Genomic DNA, 17,112 nt, shown 5'->3' on the forward strand with positions numbered 1-17,112 from the left:
AATCTCAAACCTTTTGCCCACTGCATTGTTGCATTATGCGCAGGCCAGCTGCTGAAACCACACATCTCTCACTAGTATCAATGATAGTATCAACCCTCTTTTACTTTAATATTCCAGTACGCACCTATATGAAAAAACCAACAGGCTTGTTTGCAGCATGAGAAGTGTTGAAGAAACTGACCCAGAAAGGGTTTTGCAGCACATTTTAGGAATGCAGTGGTTTCATCTCCCTGATGAAAACGTGCATTACAGGTAGCACATACTGCAAACTAGGTGAAAGCTGATGAGGAAAGTTGGCCAAAACTCACAGATGACTAATATGCTAGATATATAGAGACCAAATGCCAAAACGCTGGTCCTTTTCTTAATGTGCTTCTTTTGGCCGAATTACAAGGACTATGGCTTATCGCAATTTCAGAGTCAGTGGCCTCTACTTAAAGAATCCATTTCATTGCAGCTATTCTATACCCATTCACTGATAATTCAGTCTGGCTTTTTTTTAGCCTGTTAAACATCAAACTTCACGCTAAGTAAAGAAAGGACTAGAACGAATTGTATTCATTTCATGTAAAGGATCCCCCACAAAAACCCTACTCACTCACTCACGTGTGCATTCTTTGGTTACCCTTGTGATACAGTAATTACAGTGCTAATAATGTGACTTACGTGTACCCCTTGTCTGTTGAAATACATTTGGAATCATGGAGACAAGGATTCAGCTCGGAAACACAATGATCAATCACTTCATCACACAGTTCACCTGAAAAAGATGCATCAGGCGCTCACTTAGTTGGATACAAGGATTGAACAATCTCAGAAATTTACAGCAAGGATTATTATAGGCTATCTGACAATTTAATGTTTTAAACAGTGCCCCGTGACCCAAACCTGCTCCATGTGCCATTGCTGAGAAGTGCATGTAAAAATTAAACAAAATTATAAAAAAAAGCCATTTTTGTGAATGCAGATGAACTTTAAAACATTCGAAAATCTAAAATCTCTACAGTAAAACTAATTAAAAATGAATACATTATTTCATTTGTACAGCCCAATAAATCCTAATTATATGTTCTTACAGACTGCTTGAAGGAAACATTTCCTTCCATGCCTTATGGAATTATGGTGAAAAGAACAAATTACTGTTAGGGCCTTATTTATCAAAATCCAAATTTTGTATTTAAAAAAAAAAGTCAGTCCAAACTAGAATCCACGATTGGACCTTAATATTAAAAAAAGCACAATTTAATTGGATCTGGTAAAAACTTGGATTTTTTTCCCAAATCTCTAAATTTTTTTGAACTTTTTCCCGAAATGTCCAAATTTTCAGATTTTTCCCCGAAAAGCACGAAATAGTTGGATTTCCGGGCTAATTCCAGCACATGACCACATAAACTTCCAAATAGGATAGTGACCTCTCCCACTGTCTTATATACAACCTCGGCAGGTCTGAGATGGATATATTTTCGGATTCTGACGTTTTTCATTCTCGGGGTATAATAAATCTTAAAAATTTTACATTTTTTTCCACTAAAAATTTGGATTTTATAGATTAAAAAAACCTTGAATTTTTTGAGTTTTTTGAATTGGGACTTTAATAAATAACCCCCTGAAAGTCAAAGAAAACTACCTGTAGGTGACCTACCTACAGGTAGTAGGTAAATCTTTTCTAAAATAACCTATTTATATTTTCTTGTTCACAATGATGCCTCTTACCTGTATAGTTAGGCGGACAAAGACAAATGTAGTTGTTAATACCATCAACACATGTGGCATAATTCTCACAGTCATTGTCCTCACAGTCATCTGGATTTATTTCACATTTTTTCCCTTCAAAACCCAAAGGACAAGAGCAACTGTAGAGTTAAACAGGTAAATGGTTACAAACATTCACGTGTCCCTTTAAATTTCCCTTTATTTTTTTTGGTACACTGCAGCTATTAGTATTAAAAATGTAACCAGACCCATCGATAGAACCAGTTGTGTTTTCTATGATGGTTTGAGTGAGCTACTCGGAGAAGCTGGGAAAACATTTTAAGCTTCTTTTGACACATAGTAGTACAGCCTGAAATAGTTATCGAAATGATTAGAGGTGCACTGATGGCAATAATGCGGCAGTCAGCATGCTGCTTTTAAAATAGTAGCGTCAGCAAGTAGTTTCATTATAACCTGAAGTTTTAGTAAATACTCCACCGTAGGTTAAGGGGGTTATTTTTCAAGCTCCGAATATCCGAACCTCGAATAATTCGTAGTTTTTGGGAGCAAAAAAAAAAACAACAACAAATTTTTCGAGATTTATTAAAGTTTGGTGGTCTAAAAACTTCGAATCTGAAACCCTGGCATCTAGAAGCTCTCAAGGTCCTGTATAAGTCAATGGGGAAGGTCCCCGTGTCTGTGCTGATGTCCATACCGATATCAGATGATTTTGGGGTTTCGGCGCAAACAACTCAGAAAACTCAGAAAAAAATCTTTGTTTTTGCCGAAAACTCCAAACACTTTGGAGTTTTCGGGGTTTTGCCCTACCATATTTTTTCGGGCTTCTTCTTTCATAAATAAGGCCCATTCAGGAATTCAGAGTTGCTCGGAGTTGGATATTAGAAATATTGAGATAAATTCGGACTTTGATAAGTAACCCCCTAAGTGTATAGTTAATTATAATTCTCAGCTCCAGAGTTAGAAAAAAATGGATCCTGGTCAAATAAGGAAGGGCTCCTATGAAGGAAAATGAATGTCAAACAGCTGGACAGACAAAAGTCAGAGACAAATCTGGCATAAATACCAAACCGCTATTACCCAGCGCCCTGCAAGACAAAGTCTCAGTAGGCTGGTGGACAAATTTAAATAGGGCCCAAGCCTATTGGGTCTTTGTCCCATCCCCACAAGCCTGACTTTACTTTGCCAGAAGCATATATAGGCATAGAAATAAATTTCTGGGCATGTCACTATCCCTTTAAAGTTACAAGTCCAATCAAATTAAAATTGATAATGAGCTTTGACAAGGCAATACACAGATTTTTGGCTGTTAGTTATCTGAGCTAAGGGGCTGACTTATAGGGGCACATTTACTATTGGCCGAATATCGAGGGTTAATTAACCCTCGATATTCGACCATCGAAGTAAAATCCTTCGACTTCGAATATCGAAGTCAAAGGATTTACCGCATCGAACGATTCGAAGGATTTTAATCTATTGATCAAACTATTTTCCTTCGATCAGAAATTGTTTAGAAAGCTTATGGGGAAGGTCCCAATAGGCTAACATTGGTGTTCGATAGGTTTTAGGTGGCGAAGTAGGTAGCTTTTTTTAAAGAGACAGTACTTCGACTATCGAATGGTCGAATAGTCGAACGATTTTTAGTTCGAATCGTTCGATTCAAAGTCGTAGTCGAAGTAGCCAATTCGATGGTCGTAGTAGACAAAAAATTCGAATCCTTCACTCGAGCTTAGCAAATGTGCCCCATAATATACAGTATGTATACAATGTCACACAAGACATTATACAAGGCTGATAAGTAATTAATTCAGATCCTTATTTTATAGCAGCAGAGAAACCAGTGTCATTTGCATCGGAATTCATATTGCAGTAATGCAAAACATCAAGAAATCATCGTTCAAAATAAACTAGACGTTGCTGTTTTGATTGACTTCGATTTTATATTGGCAGCCATCTTGAAATGCCATCAGTAGGAAGGTGTAAAGTTGTAATGTTATTAAATGCATTTTATTACCAGGCTTGTTACTATTGGTTTTTGCTAAAGGATCTCAATTACTTTGTTCTAAACAAAAGAGCCTGGGCAGATGTCAGTGCCTGCATTTCTGAGGTGTCCATGAATGATAAACACTACAGCTACAAGACCTAATTCAATTACAACGTGTACATTACACTTGGGGGCAGATTCATTAAGGGTCGAATTTCGAAGTTAAAAATACTTCGAAATTCGACCCTCGAATTGAAATCCTTCGACTTCGAATATCGAAGTCGAAGGATTTAGCGCTAATCCTGCGATCGATCGATCGAAGGATTTTTTGTTCGATCGAACGATTAAATCCTTCGAATCAAACGATTCGAAGGATTTTAATCCAACGATCGAAGGAAAATCCTTCGATCAAAAAATCACAGGCAAGCCTATGGGGACCTTCCCCATAGGCTAACATTGACTTCGGTAGGTTTTACCTGCCGAAGTAGGGGGTCGAAGTTTTTTTTAAAGGGAAAGTACTTCGACTATCGAATGGTCGAATAGTCGAACGATTTTTCGTTCGATTCGTTCGATTTCGTTCGATTTCGTTCGAATTCGAACGAATTTAACCAATTCGATGGTCGAAGTACCAAAAAAATACTTCAAATTCGAATTTTTTTCATTCGAATCCTTCACTCGAGCTTAGTGAATCGGCCCCTAAGTTTTTTTTTTTAATGTTTCACAATGTATTATGTTCCTTTAATCAAAATAACTTCACAGAAATATGTTCTGCTGATTTCCGGGGAACTGGGAAGGCTGTAAGATCCAATAACATTATTTATTTATAGATTAATCTGATTGTGCGTAAGCAGTGTTTTCAGGGAAACAAATCATTTCTCCTAACTGAACAACAAATGGGTTTGGCCTTTTCCAGAACAGGGCATTTATGCAATTACCACCTTGCATCAATATGTAAGAAGTCTTTTTCTTGGCAGGCGGATTTTAAACTGTGTCTTAATACCAAAGGGTAATAAGAATTGAAGAAGTAGAAAAATGTATACATTTAGGGCAGATTTATCAAGGGTCGCATGGAAAAATCTAATTTTTAAATTTGAATTTCGAGCTAAATTAAGGGGCACATTCACCAAGCTCAGGTGAACGAATAGATAATTTCGAGTAGTTTTTTGTGCTCCTCGACTATCGAATTGGCGTAAATTTGCCTGAGTAGAATGATTCGAATAGATTGAGCGTAAAAACGCCCATTCAATAGTCAAAGTACTGTCTCTTTTAAAAATCATTCGACTGCCTACTTCGCCAGATTAAACCTACCGAATTGCTTTAAAAGCCAATGGGAAAGTCCCATAGGCTTGTTTTCTAAGTTTTTGATCGAATAAAACGGCATTTGATCGATCATTTGATCGAATGAAAATCATTAGATCGAATATTTGATCCTGCGAATATTCACCCATTCGACTATTCGCCAGCACGTAAATTCCCCCGAATTCCCTATTCGATTCTATTCCCCAGTCGAATTTCGAGGGATTTAACCCCTCGAAATTTGACCCTTGATACATCTGCCCCTTAGTGTACTTTGACTAGGGAATATCCAAATTCGATTCGAAGCTTTAAAAATTCGACTAAACCTGCTGAAATGCTGTTTTATCCTATGGTGGACCTCCTAGAATCTATTTGGAATAATTTGGTGGACTTTGAAAAATGGAAGTTTTTTTTTTTAAAATACTTAAATAGGATCCAAAACCAATTTGAACGATCGAATACAGCCTATTCACTCAAAGTTAAAACATTCAATTTTTTTAAAATAAATTTCGGTTGGTCTTTTTTTATTCGAATTTCGATTTGATGGGAGTTTAAAAAAACTCCCATCACCTGCGAAATTCAACCCTTGATAAATCCGACCCTTAGGGGCACATTTACTTAGGGTCGAATATCGAGGGTTAATTAACCCTCGATATTCGACTGTCGAAGTTAAATCTTCGACTTTGAATATCAAAGTTGAAGGATTTACAGCAATTCGTTCGATCGAATGATCGAAGGAAAAATCGTGCGATTCAAAGGATTTTAATCCATCGATCGAGCGGTTTTCCTTTGACTAAAAATTTGTTAGAAAGCCCATGGGGACCTTCCTCATAGGCTAACATTGAGGTTCGTTAGGTTTTACTTGGCGAAGTAGGGGGTCAAAGTTTTTTTTAAAGAGATAGTACTTCGACTATCGAATGGTTGAATAGTCGAACGATTTTTAGTCAAAGTCGTAGTCGAAGGTCGAAGTAGCCAATTCGATGGTCGAAGTAGCGAAAAAACATCATTCGAAATTCGACGTTTTTTTTATTCTATTCCTGCACTCGAACTAAGTAAATGTGCCCCTTAAAGTATAAAATAAAAAAAATTCTTATTACATTGTGAATTTTAATTGCACACAGCAATTCTTTTTATGCAAAAATAATGACATTTTTAGTAATGAGTTTTAGTCCGCGGCACATGGTAGCAATCTATACATTTTGCAATCTTTTGTCCACTGGTAGTGATAAGCAAGATTTTTCACCAGCTATGGATTTGTGGCGAAATACAGCATTTTGCATTCTTGCAAAACTCATCACAAAAAAATTTAAGGTGCAGTAGAAAAAGTCACCATGAAAAACTGGCAAAAGCCTTGAATGTATTTTAACGTGTATAAAGTTGCAGAGAAAAAGACTATCACAGAAAAAGTTGCTGCACAAAACATCCATTGATTGTAATGCATTTTGCAAATATTTGCTATTTTGCTAATTTTCCCCTGGTTTGGTGAATTTGTCTACAAAACAAAACAGGGCACATTTGCTCATCACTATCTACTGGTGAACGGGTTTACAAAATACTTTCTGGATTGTGTATGCTAATGCTTTGTGACTTATGGGCAAGTAAAGCAAAGCATGGAAATGTGTCGTATCCACCACACAAATGCACATGCGTTAGCATGCAATTCGCAAGTCTGTTGTATTTTGTATAGTATTTGTATTGAACAGGTAAATTAACCTTGTTTTACAAAACAATAATTTCATGCCAAATGTTAAATTACCTGAATCCATCTTTATTTGCTTCGTTGGTGTGGCAGGTACCACCATTTTCGCATGGAGCTTGAATGCAGGCATTGATTGGGATATCACAGTCTCGGCCCTGAAAAAAAAGGCATGTTTCTGTTAATGGAAAAGCACAGATACTTCTTAGTTCCCACCTTTTTTTTTTTTTTTAGGAAGGGCCTTCTTTGCTAAGTCAACTTAGTTCCTAAAGGCCAAGGATCAGAAGGATGTTTAAACCATAGTAAGGGATAAGGACAACTTGAAAATTCCAAGTCTATAGTGGCCAATAGAGAACACTGTGATGTGGTTCCGGCATAATTCTAGTCTACCTGCAGAAAAATATTCAACTAAAAGATTATTTGAGAACTTGAGCTCAACTCAAACTATTGTTGTCAAATACATTTATTTGTTGCTGAAAGTTACATGCGGTCATAGGGTGTGTTCTAATACAGAGATATATTCCTTCATTTTCTGTAATCAGGGTAATCAACCTGCTTCATGGCTGGACCACCCTTAGGAAATACTCTGCTGTGTCTCTAGACAGGAAAGCACTTTCTCTTACTTATATCCAAGATGTTGTCAAATATAAACTGTTAAACAGCACAAAGGGACTGCAAGAAAACTGAAAGTAATTCATTATACAAAACCCAATTATCCATTTGTTCCCTGCTTGAACAGGATTCGGTCTTTGTAATATGGCTAGATCTATTTCTACCAGACACTCTGTGACATTATCTACGATTATCGTTTAGGCCAGCATGACTTTATCTGACATGCAATCAAATAAGGGCTAGAAACAGCCGCAGCAATTTTTAGTGACTTCCCTGTCCTAATTAATAAATCATGGATTTCTGCTTGGTAGTAATTTACACCTACTTGGCACCCTTAGCCCTCATTTTTATTTATAACAAAATGATTTATGGTCACCCTGAGACTAATACATTGTTTTTTTATTGTTTTATCTTGTAATGCAGATTTTGGCTGTGGAAAACAGAATACATATGGAGGATGATGTCAGATGCAGTTGCAGACACTTTAGTTTAACACACTGTGACCACCAGCTGATGTGGCGTCAAGGATATTATTGCCTTACAACATAGAACTATTGTGGAAAAATATCTACTATAAATAATAAACAGTCAACCCACAATTAATAAATGTCACATCACATTTGGGGGCCTATTTATTAAACCTCAATTTGTTCTGGTCAAGGTTTTAAAAGGGAAAACCCTCACATTTTTCAAGATTTTTTGGTGCTTTCAAGCTGCTAAAAGTTCGAATATGAAAAAAACTCCAGCTAAAACCTGTCAAATCATATAGAAGTCAATGGCAGATGGTCCCTTTAACAATCGGAACATGTTTTTCGGGTGTCAACTTGAAAAAGTTGTATGGTTCGAGTGTCAAATCGAAAAAATGTTGCACCACTCGCACAATTTTGTTGCAACATTTTTTTGTACCAATTTTTTTGAGAAGTAAATTGAAGGGATTTGGGTTTGGGAGTTTGGTTGAATTTTTTTTTAAAATATAGTGAGAAAAAGTCAAGTTTTAGTAAATACCCTCCCAATATAGGAGTTCCTCAAATAATTTACAGATAAAAATCTTTCTGTCAGGGGCCTGTTGGCTCTGAGCAGGGGAAGTCCGGACCAAGGAGGAAGCTTCGGGTAAAAGTCCAAGTTTGCGGTAACAGACAAGGGATCAGGAATAAGCGTAGTCAAATCCAGGCAATGGTTCAATAGGCAGGCAGATAAATAGCAAAGTCAAGGTTCAGGCAGGATGAAAAGTCCGTGAATACAATAAAAACAAATTTAGGAACACCCAGGAATGCTTAAAACAAATTCTATAATCGGGCATTGAACAGGCGTTCTCGGCATCCTTATATTTTGAATTTGGCACCAAAATGCGTTGTCTTGACATCACAAGTTTGCGCTCTGACGTCCATGTGCCGGCGCCCGAACCCACGCTGCGACCATGGGCGCTGCCATCTTGTATTTTCCGCAGACGGTAGTAGGAAAGCCGCGGAGCACTCCTAAAACTATCTTAATGGGAATCTTCAAGTAAAATAATCTTTTTGTGCCTGAATCACTATTTCTAACTTTTTTTATACCTTTATGTGATTTTCACTTGGCATAGAAAGGGTCAATGTACCAGCACTGTGTGCCAAAGTAAAACACACATAATAATAATAATAAAATAGTAGCAGCTCATAAGAAATGTCTTTGAATATGATCAGCATATACAAATACAGGCCTGGGATCAGGGGGGTTTCAAATACTATGTAGCACCATGTTTTAATGCTACTAAAAAAATAAACAGTATAAACAGACAGGATTATTGTGCCACAAATATGGATATTTTTTTTCCATCTGTAAGGATGAATTACCCTTCCTCTGGATCAAACGTGTAGAAGGTTTTGGAATGACTGACCTCACTACCTGTTTCATTGTGTATCTATCCAAGGCCAGTAGGCCAAGTGGACTGCTGATAACCTCATATTTTAGAACAGGGGTGCCTTTTTTATCATACACAAAGGTTTCACTCACATCAATTTCAGTGAGTCATATGACACAAATGGAATCACAATGCACTGTTTATAATTTCTAACATTACCAAACACCATTTATATAGTGAATAAAGTACCCCCTCTTGTAAAATATAAGGATATTATAAGTTACCGAGGAGTTTCATGACCATATAAAAACACGAGGCCGAAGGCCGAGTGTTTTTATACAGGTCATGGAACTCCGAGGTAACTTCTAATATCCTCATATTTTGCAACTGGGGGTACTTTATTTATTATAATACACAAGTTTCAGTGAGTCATGTGACAGAAATGACATCAGTACTCACCGTTTATAACTGATGACATCAGAACTCACCGTTTATAAGGATATAATTTACAGGATATTCATGGCTTTTGTGTATTATAAGAAAATAGGCTACTCTTGAATATTCTGTATTATAATATAATGTACAGTAAAACATGGACTGTCCTTGTGGCATAACATTGTTGCAACATTTTTGTTGGTAAACTGATAATCTGATCAGTGCCAGACATTAGTAATTAAAATTATCAGTTATCACGCACACCTGAAATCAGTCCTTTCCAAAACAATGAATAATACAGTTAAAACAAGGCAGCCATTTTCAACAACCATATGGGGAATATTTTTCTCAGTTGCCAGATACCTGTACTGATATCTGCATTTAAAGTTGGAGCCTAATACAAAGTGCATTACTAAACATAATCAGTGTTATAAATCAGATGCCTCTGGCAAATGTTAGAAACTGTTACTCAGATTCCCTTTGATGGCACAAACCAGCACACGAGGAGACGTGCCAAAAAATGCTAATGTTCACTATTACTTCTGTTTTGCTCTTTGGTTTCTACAAGTGCATTTTAGCCAACTGTTTGTGGTAAAGAGCATTATGATTCTATAGTTCTTTTAAATTAAGTATTTTGAAGAGCTTCAGAAAAGCCTCCTCTAGATGACAGAAAATACATTTTTTCTCCAGTGTGTCATGAGACAGATTTCAAATGAACCCTGGCAAAGGTGTCCATCCTGAGAGAGATGCAACAGCAGCCACAGGTTGGACATCCAAAGCAGAAATCCATCCAATTAAATGTTTCCTTTTTAGAACATAAAGTTATACTCAGAGAAAAGGGAAATCATTTTAAATATCTGGATAAAATGGAGCCTATGGGAGCCTATTTCTCGATATCAGGTTTCCGGATAAGGGATCCCATACCAGTATATATACGTTTTGACAACTCTGGTGCTCTCAGGAATTAACACAGCAGGCATAGACAAGTATGGGAAACATTGTATTTTTTCTTGTTGGTCATATAACTATAGCAGCATATTGACTCCCGCAGTTCTTCAGCCTTTGATTCAAGAATGTCTCACTCCAAATCTTACCTTTAATAACAATGAAGCTGAATTTCTAGAACTATCCTGGTGGGGGCCCCAATATTCAGGCCTTAAAATGTAGACTTATCTCAGAGAAGTCAACTAACCCCACGTCATTAGGGTGATAATCCAATCCTGGATTTTTTTTCTTAAAAGAATCCCTTTTCATACTGAATGGTAATGTGAAATAAGGGTTCCAAGGGATCCAAAGTGGATCATCATCTCTATACTGGGATGGCTTTGGTGCCAGATGATTTTAACATTTAATTTGGTTAAAATCCCAGTCAATATTTATAGATTTTCTGTTCTTTCATTTTATTCCTGGGGGGGAGGACTTTAAGTTTCATAGGAAAAAAAATATATACTGTTCTTTTTTTCAGGACAACTTAAGCTTTCTAAAGCTGTAATTCCATTTCGGCAACAAGATATACGACTCTAAATATCTAAAATATGAACACATTACTTATTTTTCGTAATACTGATAAATATGTTACAAACATAATTTAATACATGCACAAAATTTCCAGATGATTTGGAAAGCCCCATCTATAAAGAGCGTCAACTCAATTCCCTGAGTTGACGCTCCCAATCAAATATGTATTGGGGCAAATTTACTTAAGGTCGAATATCGAGGGTTAATTAACCCTCGATATTCGACTGTCGAAGTTAAATCCTTCCACTTCGAATATCAAAGTCAAAGGATTTAGTGCTATTCGTTCAATTTCGTTCGTTTCGAAGGATTTTAATCCATTGATCGAACGATTTTTGTTCGACCAAAAAAAGCTAGCAAAGACTATGGGGACCTTCCCCATAGGCTAACATTGACTTCGGTAGCTTTTAGGTGGCGAACTAGGGGGTCGAAGTTTTTTCTTAAAGAGACAGTACTTCGACTATCGAATGGTCGAATAGTAGAACGATTTTTAGTTCGAATCATTCGAATCGAAGTCGTAGTCAAAGGTCGAAGTAGTCCATTCGATGATCGAAGTAGCCTCTATTCCTTCACTCGAGCTAAGTAAATGGGCCCCATAGTGTTATGAAAACTCCTCACTGGTTTAGATCAAAACCAACAGCACTATAGTACCTGATTTTCAAAGCACTGCTTTAAGCATCCTTTAATTAGAAACTCCAAATGGCCCGTAACAGTAAGATGAATCATATCTTTAATAACTTTGTAAAGAACACACTCTGATGGATTTAGAATGGGCTACCAAAGTGAAAATCTTTGCGAAAATTAGCTTTTTTTAAAATTAATTTTATTGCCTTAAAGCTAAAAAAAGGTGTAAAAATATATTATATTAGTCCAAAACAAAACTTAATGAAAAAGGCAGAGTAAATGTGATAGCTTAGCTTTGCCATAGAAATGTAAGTAGGGTTGCCACCCTTTGAATTTAATCAGGGAAGAGATGAGTAACATTTTGAGGCCCTTTTATCAAAGGTCGAATTTGAATTCATGTGAATTTTTTTAAATTCAAATTTACTAGAAATTTGATTGGGAGCTTGGTAAAAAAAAAAGTGAATATCTAAAACTTGAACGAATATTACCGACTTGAATGTCAGGAAGGCTATTAACATCTTCAACTGGGTTACTGGACCTCTCCCATTGACTTCTACACGAACTCGTCAGGTTTTAGGTGGCGAATAGTCGAATTCGAATTGTTCCAATGGTCAAGGTTTGATAAATCTTGATTTTCGAATCCAAGTTAAAATTTGAAACGAGTTTGGATTATTCCCAATTCTAATTTGAGAGTTTTGACCAAAAAAGAATTCAAACTTACAATTCGACCCTTAATAAATCTCCCCCTTTGTGTCAGTGACATCAGGGAGGGGGGCTATGACACAGCGAGCAGTCATTTGTTGATCACAAGATCATTTGCTTCACAGTCCTGTCCAGATTTCCTAACGTGAAAATTCGGACAGTCAGTTTTCACCCACAAAAGCCCTCTGGAAAACCAGAGATTCATTTCTCTTGCATTTTCTTACAACCCGAGCAGTTAGGAAATGCCTTTTGTAGGGGAAATATAGGCAATTGGCTTCAATCTTATATATACACAATATTACAAGTAAATACAATAAACATGTGTATATTGATGGATCGTTTGTTTGTTAAAATGGGAAAATATGTTTAATAGAGAAACAGCTTGGGTTAGACACATTTGCTATGCTTGCAACTTGAATGCACCATTTTGAGACAGCTGGAGCTGTAGCCTTAGGCATTGTAGTAGCTACAACATATGGAATAAACTTTATATTGCTGGAAGTCTTCCAGCGCCACAGATGGCGATAATTTGACCATTTTACATCCAGTCATCTGGCCATTATAAGTCCCCTCCTGGTCAAATAAACATTAGATGGTGATGTTTACGTTTCCTTTAACCACGTTTGTAGCCCCATCATATTTTACGTGAAGCGTAATGACCGTCATATCATAAAGCTTCAGCTCAAGTGGATCCTGAGCCCCAGTGCTGTTTTAGCCAAGGCCACAGGAGACGTATGGGAGAAGAAGATTAGCAGAAGTAAACATGGACACAAAAAAAGACAATATTTTCACAGTTTGCTAATATGCAATAAATCATGGATAAATCAACTCCTTTACATGTTCACACTGTTTTCCTTGCCTGAAAAGTGTGATTTCCTTGCACCTAAAGTGTGGTTATAAAAACATTCCTAGTCAAGATACGATGGCAATCTTTGTGGAGGCGAAGATTTATTAGCTCTGAACTGCAATTTACCTTGACATTACAACATGATTTGTTTGATGCAAGGCAGCATGATTTATTAAAATACATTCATAATAAGCCTGTCAAAGAATCCGAAAGGAGTCTATAAAGCACAAAGGAAAGGATTTAAAGTTAGCATGAAGCCAATGCACCCCTTACTAAAAAAAATAACATTTAAAAACATATTTAAAAAGTTCTATTTGCATTAGGTTAATATTTATAGTACTCATGCTTTGTATTAAAACTATTGTTCACCTTTGAGTTAAGTTTTAGTATGATGTAGAGAGGGATATTCTGAGACAATTTGCAATTGGTTTTAATTTTTTTATTATTTGTGTTCTTTGAGTTATTTAGCTTTTTATTCAGCAGCTCTCCAGTTTCTGGAGCCATCTGGTTTCTAGGGTTTACATTATCCTAGCAACTATGCATTGATTTTAAAAAGAGGCTCTAATATAAATACTGTAGGTAAAAATTAGCAATTTAAAGTAGCAATAACAATACATTTTTAACCTTGCAAAGCATTTGTTTTAAAAGGGGTCAGTGACCCCATTTGAGAGTTGGAAAGAGGAAGAAGCCAAACATTTAAAAAAAGAACTATAAAAAATAAAGACCAATTGAAAAGTTGCTTAGAATTGGCCATTTTATAACATCCAAAAATTGACTTGAAGCTGAACCACCCGTTTAAAAAAAATTGCTATTTAACCCTCATTATTAAATTCTTAAATACCACAAGCTCCCATTGGAGCCCTTATTACTTGAATAGATTTGATACAACTTGACAGCATCCTGTTTTCCTTTGTAGCATCAATCACTGTAGATGATTTGTTGTACACCTAAATCTATCATTACTGAGATCTGCAATTTCTGTCTCTCCATCTCCTCCAGCCGCTGAAGGCTTTAAGGAGAGGCTACTGTAGAAATGAAGGTGCGTCAACACTTGAATGTATAGATGATCAAAAGTTGTTCAAATCTACTACTCTATAGCAGCCTACGACTATGATAAGAATATGAGGCCATGGTTAATAAAGTTGGGAACAGCTGGTATAGTGTTAAACTAAATAGTAAAGGAAATAAAGGTATTTCAATGTATTCTACGGCAACTCTCGGAGATAGAAGAGAGAAATTCGGAGGACCGCACACCGGATCATTTAAACATTCGTGTCTTCATTCATCAAACATTAAAATACACACATGGCAATATGGGCCTAAGATAAAGGGCGAAAGCGCCCAAAACGCACCAGGCCCATAATGCCATTTGTGTATTTTAATGTTTGATGAATAAAGATAAGAATATTTAAATGATCCGGTGCGCGTTCCTTCGAATTTCTCTCTTCTATGCTACACGGTGTGGGATGCCAAGGGACATCTGCACCTGGTAATATACTTCCGGACCTTGCCTGCAGGATCTTCTACAAAACAATGAGTTTGAGCGGTGTCTTTCCATTTATGTTTCTACTCTGGGAGATGCCTATTTTATTTAATTCAATCCCAGCTACTGGAAGAAGAGAAATTCATTTCAGTAAAAGGTATGTGGTGCAAGGCTTCTTGCAAGCCTCCTTAACAACAATGGCTACGTGTTAGGTTAAGCCTTTTAGGTTTAAACCATCTTGTTCTTGCCTAAATAGTTCTCCTATCAAAACTAAGAAACAGACCGGGTAATGGGGTGATAATATAAAGCTTGTGTCTTTACATTGCATGTCATAAATGGGAAAGTTTCCCTTATGTAATTGGGATATGAATCTTGGTTGACTGCGTTTGTTGGTCATTAGAAGCGCCGACTCCTCCTGTTGCCCCAACAGACACAATTTACTTCATGGAGTGCAGCTCCATGTGATGATTAGTACACCAGACAATGGGCCAGATTCAATTCAGTGACCAAAAAAACTAATCTCATGGTTTATCACGTGAAAACTCTATGGGGAAAAAACAGGAACTGACTTTGGAGAACCGTTTTTTCTCCTCGAACTGAATCTCGTCCAAGACTTTCCCGTGACAAATCATGAGAACTTTTTGTCACTGAATTGAATCTGGCCCAGTGTTGGAAAATGGAATAACTCATATGAAAGTTTACTGCTCCTTTAACTAAAGTTTGCAGACAGAAATGCACATATTAGCTCTGGTTCCGATCCTTGCTGAGTCCAGATTGGCATTTTAGGCCACTTCTGTATGAGTGGTCAGCATTTTTTCCTTAAATAGACATTGTATTACCCACATATTTGTGTCTACATGCCCATGAAGTAGTGACAACGCTTGCTAAGCAATTTGATGGCACTGGAAATTTGTACAAAACTAGTTTTGAAGTAGGTAAATTGACAGGTCCATCTCAATTTCTTCTGATTCAAATTGTAGGTACATACCATATTTCTTAAGGACTATTAAATAACCACCCAATAGCTTACTATCACTCTCTGGGGGTCTAATACACATCTCCAATTATGTAAATGTTCACATACAGATGTAAAACTCAGTGGCATTTATCTCACAATTTACTTCAAACGCTTCTTTTCCAAACAAGAAAGTAATAAATTCCAGAGATGCCATGCTGCTTAATATTAGGTCTTTTTTCCACTTAATTGAAGGACTGCTCCACATAGGATTTCCCAAAACTGGCATCAAACAAGAAAAAACAAATTCACAGAGGGCAGATTTGGGACAATTTAGAAAGGCTTTGGAATAGTTTCCATATGGTAGGATCGTATGTGGCTGCCTGGTGAGTAGGAAGCAAGACATTTTTATTGAATTAACCCGACTCTCTTGGAGAACAGCTTGGTAGATATATAATTCTCCCCTCATCTGTTTTACATTCGGAGCTGACAGTTGTATTTTCACTCAAATCCATTAAGTTATGAATTATGAGCCAGGCAAGATTGCTGATTTTTTTTGAGGCATTGGTTACTAGTTAGTGATACTCTCAGGATAAAAATGCAACTTGTATCGTAAAAAAAAGGAGAAAAGAATATGTGTGTGAATATTTATATATATATACGTATGTGTGTGTGTATGTGTGTGTGTATGTGTGTGTATATGTGTATTATATATTGAGGAAGGTCCCCAGGTGGGAACGAAATGTTGGATGAGATGCTGTATCAATAAAATCGCGTAATTTCGTTATTTACATAGAGTGCTGAATCTTCGTTTTTCATATATATATACTTTGTAACTTTTTTCTAACTTCTTTTAAAGAGAATTATTTAATAGATTTAATTTTTTGCATTTATAGAGAATACAAATCAGTTTATTCCCTCATTTGAGAAGCTAACAGGCTACATATCCCTCCCTATACAATACTTACCTTAAAAGGAATTGTTCAGTATAAAAATAAAAACTGGGTAAATCGATAGTATGAGCAAAATAAAAAAATGTATCTAATATATTAAGTTAGCCGCAAATGTAATGTATACAAGCTGGAGTGACTGGATGTCTAACATAATAGCCAGAACACTACTTCCTGCTTTGCAGCTCTCGTGCTTTCCTCTTATTGGTTACCAGGCAGTAACCAATCAGTGACTTGAGGGGATACCACATGGGTCATAACTGTTGCTTTTGAATCTGAGCTTAATGCTGAGGATTAATTGCAAACTCACTGAGCAGTTATGTCCCATGTGGCCCCCTTCAAGTCACTAACTAACTCAGAGTTAGAGAGCTGAAAAGCAGGAAGTAGTGGTCTGTTCTGTTATGTTACACATTCAGTCCCTATACATTACATTTTTGGCTAACTAACTATATTAGAAATATTTTTT

The 17,112-nt window shown here is 36.6% G+C and overlaps 1 protein-coding gene across 1 annotated transcript in view; it reads right to left on the minus strand.

The window, feature by feature from the left end:
* LOC108712410 (slit homolog 3 protein) overlaps window positions 1–17,112 on the minus strand; it is a 443,629-nt gene that overhangs the window by 20,712 nt on the left and 405,805 nt on the right. The window contains exons 27-29 of the mRNA XM_041588752.1: window positions 6,747–6,844; window positions 1,714–1,853; window positions 667–760 (exon numbers count right to left, since the gene is read on the minus strand). Coding sequence (XP_041444686.1) covers window positions 667–760; window positions 1,714–1,853; window positions 6,747–6,844 — 332 coding nt within the window. The remainder of the gene's footprint in view (window positions 1–666; window positions 761–1,713; window positions 1,854–6,746; window positions 6,845–17,112) is intronic.

Source organism: Xenopus laevis, chromosome 3S (genome assembly GCF_017654675.1).
Source record: "Xenopus laevis strain J_2021 chromosome 3S, Xenopus_laevis_v10.1, whole genome shotgun sequence".
In the NCBI taxonomy this organism is placed as follows: domain Eukaryota; kingdom Metazoa; phylum Chordata; class Amphibia; order Anura; family Pipidae; genus Xenopus; species Xenopus laevis.